The sequence below is a fragment of the Marmota monax genome, unplaced genomic scaffold (assembly GCF_021218885.2).
Source record: "Marmota monax isolate L192 unplaced genomic scaffold, Marmota_monax_Labrador192_F-V1.1 WCK01_AAM20220418_F8-fsc00018, whole genome shotgun sequence".
NCBI lineage: Eukaryota > Metazoa > Chordata > Mammalia > Rodentia > Sciuridae > Marmota > Marmota monax.
Genome location: NW_026692201.1, coordinates 7322221 through 7330973, shown reverse-complemented (window position 1 = coordinate 7330973; position 8753 = coordinate 7322221). Strand labels below are relative to the sequence as shown.

The following is an 8753-nucleotide window of genomic DNA, read 5'->3' as shown; positions in this document are numbered from 1 at the left end:
CCAACCCATCCATGAGTGCCACAGCTAACTGCATGCTGCCAACTTGGTGGAAGCATGATTGAGGCGGGAGAGGCTGCGTCCAGGCGACACTGTACGGTAATGAGTGTGATGCTGAGGCTTAGGAATGAGTCATCACTGGCCTCGGAAACCCTCCCAGCAAGGGACGCGGCAGTCAATTCATTGTTGCATTTTATGACAGATGTCAGAAGTTCCAGGGATAACATCCTCTTTCAAACACATGGATCTGACCTATATACTGCAGGCCAGCCTGTTCCTGAAAACGGTGAGTGACAACATGGCCTGTAAGGAAAACCAAGTGATTTCTCATAAGAATATTTGAACCACTGGAACGTGATCACTCGGTGAAATTAGGTCCCAGAGGTTTGGGTCTTTCTTTAAGCATGAAAAATCATTTTGGCCTATAAAACTCAGGGAGGGTTGTTGGCAACTTATCTGCTCTAACCATAGGATGGCTTCTGCACGCTGTGACTTCAAGTAAAATTACAACAGCACATGCCCACATGGCTCACTCTTGCTCCTGCTGGAAGAGGGGATCTCCTGTACAGGTGATACACTTGATGGTGTTGATTTTTTTTTCTAGTTTATATATGCATCTACGTACTGCAGGACATCTGCAAATTTGAAAACTTAAGATTTAAAATATCTTGAAATAACATAAGGCTGATAGCATCCCAGTCTCTCATCAGTCTGACAACACAAAACATCTGATGACACACCACATCCTTTGTTTTGGGGGATAACAAACCTTTTAATTGTTCTTGGAATTAAACTGTCCTGAGAGAAACTGGACAGGTTAATTAGCTAATAATCAACCCCAATTTAGATGATCATTTAAAGACACTTTGATGTTGGAAATCAGCATTTCCAAACTTTGTGGATATTTACACAAACAGCATGAATGTAATTAAAACAAAGCTGCCACTGTTATACTTCATAAACAGCACCTAGGAAGAGGCAGAAGTCCAGGGGAGGAGAGTCCCTGGATCTTGTTCTATACGTCATAGCATGGTATGAAAGCTATGCAAAAGCTGCTGTGCTCCTCCTATATTTGAAATGAAAATACCTACCATCAACACTACTTTAAACAAACAAAATCAGGTTAATTCAAATAAATATCCTTTATTAAAGAAAAAAAGGAATATTGTTAAGCACCAAAACTGTATGTTGTTACACTGCATGTACAATAAGAGAAAGGTGATTGCAATACTTGGTGTACAAGTACTTAACTCTGAAGTCATGAGTGTAAAAAACATGAAATATAAAGCAATACAATAATTAACAATGCAGAAAAGTTGCACTAAAGAGGAAAAGGCAATGTTCAAAACAATTATTGGAGATTTCATAGTATTGCTATAAATGCTTGCTTAGTATTTTCTTTGTACTTTTAATACTTCAGAATGTTAACTGAGCATATTGAAGTATTGTAAATTTGCAAGAGATGGCATTTACAATACATTGTGCACACTGTCCATATAATGTAATGATAAAGCCATCCTTAAAAGCCAAGCACAATGTGCTAGTGTTTTGCTTCTACCTTTATAATATTGCACAAAGCTAGTAAATGGTGAATCAATTTGCCATTATAATTTTCATTTACCAAGAATGGCTAAAAAAAAAAAAAAAAAAGGAATGTCAGTTTCATTCATCCTAATGGACTTATTCATGCAAAATGATCTGTGGCCTTCCATTTATCATAAACTACATATTATGGTTTCACACTTGGCAAGATATACAGTACAAGGAGAGATTCAGTGCGCCAGTGGGGATTCTGTAAAAGCTAAATAAGTTAGAAGTCACTATATTGATTGCACTGTCTAACCTTCTTTGTACACAAATGAAGGGGAAATGCCTTGTGATTATGAAGACTTCTTAAAACCAACATACTTAATATGGGGAAAGCTGGAATAACTTCTTATACCCTTGACAGTTAACCATAGAACATGCAAATTAAAAGAAAATTCCTGTGTTAAAACTCAACTCTATGACCAATACCCACCCATATCTTTTGCTTTCATCTAACCAAGTCTTTCCTACCTGCTGTCAACTTCCAATACTGATCTTATTTATACCTGAATTAAAAACAAAAAACCTTCCTCTAACCCTCAAAACAAATGACCGCAACTCTCTAACATGCCAACCTCAGAGGTATCCTCTGTACGTGCACATTACAATAGCAGAATAAGTGTACTTGTAGCAGGGGCAAAACATCTGAAATTTGGAATTTAAGCAATTAAATTGTACAAATGCCAAGTTGTACATTTACTGTAGGCAAAATGAATTTTTAGAATAAACACCCTTGAAATAAGTCAATGGGCAAACAGCATACATGTGCATGCGCACACACGTGCACACACAATACAGACTCCCTCCCACCTTTAAAAACCTCTGTTTACATACATGATAGTTTAGGCAACAATATAAACTCATTTTGTAGGAAAAACCTTTAAATTACAATATAGGATAAAAAAATAACATTGCTTCATTTTACAAAGCAATTAGGCAGAGACTCTTCTTAATGTGCTTTAACTAAAGAGGACTTGACTTTTCAGCAAGATCAGAAATTACTACTGACTTATTCAGTAGCACTAAATAAATGCAATACACCCAGCAGTAAGGTACTTCTACTTTCTTACCCCTCTTCAATTTAAAATGAATCTTGCTGGTCAATTCTCTTAACATTAGCATAGTTCTTTTTCTATCGTAAGCAATAAATGGGAAATAAATATCTGTTTAAAATGCACATTTAACTTTATATCACCATATATATTCAGTGCAAGAATTAGGTAAAACTAAATGTTTCAGTTTTCATTATCCAATAGTTGTATTTTTAACAAAGTGTCTGCAACAGCTTTAAAATGCTTACATGGTATTTTGTTTTGTTTATAAATAACCTGGCAAAGTATAAGAAATTTCAACTCCCTGATAAGGCCTGCAAGGACCCAATAGTATTTACAGGTTGGTATCTGGTGTTAAGTGCATAATAGTTAAATAATAAAGCTGAAAAAAAAAAATCCTTGTGTTTGTAAAAGGAGAGAAAAAAGCTTTCTTTATGCTAAAAAGCATTGAATTAAATAAATACACTCAGTGAATGTAATTTAAAAATGGAGTCAACTGGGTGTGGTGGTGCATGTCTATAATCCCAGTGACTCAGGAGGCTGAGGCAGGAGGATCAAAAGTTCAAAGCCAGCCTCAGCAACTTAGTGAGGTCTTAGGTAACTTAGCAAGACCCTGTCTCAAAATAAAAAATAAAAGGGGCTGGGAATGTGGTTCAGTGGTTGAGTGCCTCTGGGGTTCAATCCCCGGTACCACGGGAAAAAAAAGTCGTCTTAGGAAATGTATAAAATTAAGTTGTATTGTTTACTGAACTCATTCCATATAGCAAGGCTAGTGCCCATTCCTTTTGTGTTCCACTCAAATAAGAGTATGATTCTTAGTGTCCACAATGGCTATTTATGCTTTATAGTTTGACATGGTATGACACAACAAGTGACCCCCCCCAATAAAATGCTCAGCAAAGTTCCATATTCTTTCTGTGGAAATACCACACCTTATTGACTTATGACCGTCTACCATTATCCTTAAAGATGCATTTTACAGAAATGTATCGGCTCCACAATGAAGAACTAAGGAATGATGGTTTTTTATCCTGCTCACAAACTCAAAGAGCCTATAAAATATACTTCAAATAAACAGAAAAAGTGTTCACCCTTTAAAAATTCCCATTCGTCAGGCATTACCTCATACTGCTAAACCACCAACTAGGATTTCAAAGCATTCAGAATACCTTTCCTCTACATCTACATTGGTCCTATATGTATAATTTTGGTTGATTAGGGGAAATATCTGAAATTGACATTCAAGTGAGCGGTTAACATGAACCTCAAAACATCTCCAAGTCATCATCTACTTGTTTCCCCCATTTTAAATATACTGCAATTGAGACTAAATTGGTAAATTAACTTCTAAATTGACTCAGCATAAGCAAGCAGCTGTTTGTGAATTCAGAAATACAACTGTCAAATATTCTGAGCAACACAAAAAAATACAGGCAAGTTTGGAACTGGAAATGTGATCATTTGTAAGTACCATAACAAATATATGCTAGTTTAATATTAAAGCAAATATCTGCATTTTATTAGAGGCAAGGAAAAAAGAACATTTGATCACGCTTTTGTAGGGTTCTGATACTGCTTTAAAATGGGGGTTCAATTGATACTCATTTTAGACAAGTGGACCCTCGTTCTTTTAACTCCGATGGTATGTGACCTACAGTAATTTGTAATTTTGTGGAAGTAGCCATGTGAATCTCTCCCTGACGATGGGATGCAGGGCCTCCTCATACATGTAGGTAAGCACTCTACACTGAGCCACATCACCAGCTGATTACAAGGTGGCTAAAGACAGATCACAGGAGCCTTTTTAAAGTGAGATTGCTTTATAATAGAATCCCAGCGATAGTACTAATGGGTAGCAATTCTCAACATGAAGGGTCCAGTGTTTGTTGTTGTTAATTTAACATTACATCCTTCTGTATTTTTCCGAAATTGAAAAAAATGAATAAAAGTTAGGTTATGAACAAGCATCCAAAACACTTGACACATGAAATACTGATACATGGATACACACACACACACACACAAAATGGATGGATTAGATGGATTCATGGTTTTTTAAAAAGTTTTCTAAATTTAAAAATTTGCAAATATATTAATCTAACGAATGGCTCTTTGGGTTAAAAGGATACTTTAATGCTTTACTGAAGTTATAAAGGATATGCACCCACCCCCACTAAAGTTTATATATATTAGATGTGTACTACTAATCATCCCAGACAAGACACGGGACTTATGCTGGGACTAGAACCAATGTATCATGAAAATGTTGTGCAGAAATTCCTAGTCTCATCAATAAATATATTACTAATGTTTGAACAAAAAGATTTTGTTTTATATAACCTCCTGCTGCTGGGAATTTTTGTTAATGAAAATAATATTCAATAATGACAAAAGAGTTGTGAGCTTTTTTCCTTCCAGGAAAACTAATTCACATACACTGAGTAACTTTTACTCCAATACTACTTTCTGGGAGTAAGTTGGAGAACTGCCTTATGACATAAAGTGATACTTCTATCCTGGACTCTAAAGGCCGAGATCTGTCTTATGCAGAATTATACTCTATGGAGTACTATTAAACAGGGTCCAGCATATCTGCTCCCTTCATGTAAGCCCACAACAATCCTCCTGACAATCCATGACAGCTTCATTCATATAGAGTTCCTTACAGCAAATCAGAACCTAGCCCTATATATTGTAAGATAAAAATTTAATAACAAAGGCTCTCTCCCAATGTTCCATTCAAAGCATTTCAAGATAGTGAAATGCCAGCCAAAGAGGCTTTCCTGCCTGTCTACTTTCTGCATCTTTGTGGAGCACATGCTTTACACTGTGGAGCATAACAAAAACTTAATGGTGCATTATAAAGAGTTATGATCTGCATCCCTATTATTGAATCCTCCTTTTTGATTCTCAATAGGAAAGTCATGAGTTATGGTGATCAAGCAACAGTTCAAACAAAAAGACTAAAAATAATTTGAAACATTATCAAATTACAAAGTATTGCTTCTCATAAACAAGGATGCACATAAAATTCAAACCATTATAAATTCAGAATTATGAAAAGCTATTTAAAGGCATGGAAATTTTAACTTCAAACCCTTACAAAGTGTAGACTGTGTAGCCTTCTAAAAATATGCCTTGTTAAATGTTATCATGTTTGGTACACACATTAATAGGTGTATCTCCATTGATCTTTCAGATGTTGAACATCATTTATGAAAATTCCTTTGGAGATGAGAACTGTTAAAATTTTTAAGTATATTTCCATCTGATTATAATTCCTGACCTATTGCTACCATGATAAACTTCTTTTTCAGAATATAGTACTATTTCTGTAAGCTGATTCGGAAGAAACTCTGTGTTTCAGCAGATGTCCTTCCTTTCAGTACACTGAAAGATGGATCTCAAAGCAGTCCCAAAACAGCTCACAGTAGATCTCTGTCAGCCCAGTGTTCTTCCAACTAATAGCAACTCCCAGTTTAACTGGCCACTACAAATATATATATAGATGGGGGAAGGGAAGGTGCATAAAAAAAACAGCCATCTCCAGGAGGCCTTTCTTCATCACAGATAGGAACATTGCACATTTAAAAATCATCTTAACCATTATCTATTGGAATGACTGTAAAAGTAATAATTTGCCAATTGTGCTTCCTTTTTTTTTCCCCCATACAACTGAGTCAATATACTTTGGGTCTAATGGAATCCAACTGTGGAACCAAGAGCTTCAACTTTTGTTTTCCAAAAGAATCAGAACCAATCTTCATCTGTATGTATTTTTCTTCTTTAAGTTACCTGTTGGTAAACAAAATACAGTGAATTAAAAAAAAAAAAGATATTCTCTCCTCCCTCTCAATAAACATATATACACGCATACACACAAACCTTTTAAAAGCATATAATAAAGCAAGGCTCAGTGCTGCACACCATTTACACTTACACTATCTGGGATGAAGAGATAGGTAAAAGATGGTGAATTCAAAAAAAGAAGCATATAACAAAAGAAAAGGATTAGGGATGTAGCTCAATGTAGAATGCCTCTGGGTTCAATCCCTAATACTGACGCATAGACACACACACCTAAAAGTGACTTCACATGTATCTGAGCTCATACGTTATCTGAGAGTGTTTCTTTTAACATTGTACAACATACAGAAATCTCCACCCCCCAAAAAAGACAATGAAAAACCCAGCCTCCAACCACTCCAGTGAAGTTTTAAGCAGGATTTTTTGTTTGTTTGTTTTGTTTTCTTTGAAGTGGCACATGTTCTTCAGCCTAAATGAATAGCCAGAAACTATAAATAACACCTCAGCCAGTTGCTATACATAATGCTCTTACAATGTCTATATATCAGAGAGGATTCTGGTGGGGTGGGAGAAGACAAATGAGTATGCCAGCCTGAGCCACTGTACCAGCTCTGCCTACTGTAGTCAGTTGTAAGAAATAAAAACCAAAATATACACATCTGTGAAAGCCATGTTGTGGCATTAACCAATAATGCATCCAGGTGGTAGTTTTAGTGCAGGTTTAAGCAGCAAACTGAGAAGCTACAAGCAGGAGACAATTTAATAAAGTAGCAAGAACTGTGAAGTGGGGGATAATCTGCAAATAACTAGAAAAGATTCCAGATGCACCTGAGTTGCTGGACATTAACATAATGAGCAAGATGTCTAGATTTCTAGATATCTGCACTCATATACAAGACATAATGTACACATGCACAAGCAAAAATGGTTTCAAATTATCTTGGAATCCAAAAGTGATACGTCATACAGTTCTACAAAGTGATCATAATTAGGGTCTCTATACACACACACACACACACACACAAAACCTGCAAATTAGTCTAGACAATCCAGTAAATTCGATAAGCCTGAGTAGTTTTAAAGGTTTAGAAATCTAATCAGACAATGCAATGATTTTTTTTTTCTAGATTGATACTAGAAAACTTTACAGGCTGCAAGAAGACATCAAAACTCAGAATACATAATGGAAGTACTTCAGTTGAAAAAGTCCTCCTTTTTTTAAGGCAGAAGTAATACTTGGGATATAGCTGTTCTACAGAAAATTTTAGTGAGCAAGATATAAAAAACACAGCATATACATAGCAATAATCCTTAAAAAGTGCTTTTTGTTACTTTGGTTTCTAGAAATTTACAAACTTATGATCCATACTATAAGCTTAAGACTCAATAAGGAATACCAGACCCCATTCTGTAATACTGAATGCTATTAAAGACAATAGGCCATTTACTTGTCAGTTCTCCCAGTCTGTGCAAGGCAAAACCTCCTCTTCATCCTCTGACTCAGGGGATGCCTCTTTAATTCTTCGTAGAGCTTCATGGATGCTCCGTGTTAGAGGGTCTGTATCAGGCAGAAGTGTGAAGGATTCTCTCAAAACTTCCTTCTGTACCTTCTTCAATTTTACCCCTTTCCTTATTTGTGCCAAGATATTATTACTATCATCTTCATCAGGAAAAGGAGGCAGAGTTCGCTGTTCAACCTTTTTCAGATGAAAACTACCACGCTTCAAGGATGCTAGCACTTCATCCATAGGTGAGCTCACTTTGGAAAATGAAACAGAACAATTACATTAATAAATATTTCACAGAAAGGCTCCAGAGTAAAATGTAATATGCAAATGGCTTTACATAATGTTTAAAGGAAAGTTCCTTGTTATTTTTTAGAAGTAATTTTATTAAGACATATTGGACATGCAATAAATTGTACATACCTTTCTCTACTTCTTAGCTTTCTTAAACAAAGAATATACCTCAATACCAAAATGTGAGAAAATGTTACAAGATTTTTCCAATGTCTCCCAGCCCTTTCTTATGTGAGTACTGTTTTGTACTGTTTGTTTTTGTGGTGCTGGGGACCGAACACAGGGCCTTGTACATGCTAGGTAAATGCTCTATCACTGAGCTATATATCCCTAGACCATGAGTACTTTATCTCATCTCCCAGGTTTAAAATCAGATTTTTCTCTAGCATAGAAAGAGCCACCAACCAAACAGGTCAAGTCACTTCAGAAGGCATACTTTTAAAACATACCCAATAAATAGCCTAAGAAGGTACACGTTTATGTGTATCAGTACATATCTGTTGCTGTGGGT

The 8753-nt window shown here is 35.8% G+C and overlaps 1 protein-coding gene across 1 annotated transcript in view; it reads right to left on the bottom strand.

Moving 5' to 3' along the window:
* Nucleotides 1–1120: 1120 nt before the first annotated feature.
* Jmy (junction mediating and regulatory protein, p53 cofactor) overlaps nucleotides 1121–8753 on the bottom strand; it is an 81388-nt gene continuing 73755 nt past the window's right edge. Inside the window, exons 10-11 of the mRNA XM_046427664.2 lie at nucleotides 7892–8202; nucleotides 1121–6431 (exon numbers count right to left, since the gene is read on the bottom strand). Of these exons, the coding sequence (XP_046283620.1) occupies nucleotides 7895–8202 (308 nt within the window). The 3' untranslated portion in view covers nucleotides 1121–6431; nucleotides 7892–7894. The remainder of the gene's footprint in view (nucleotides 6432–7891; nucleotides 8203–8753) is intronic.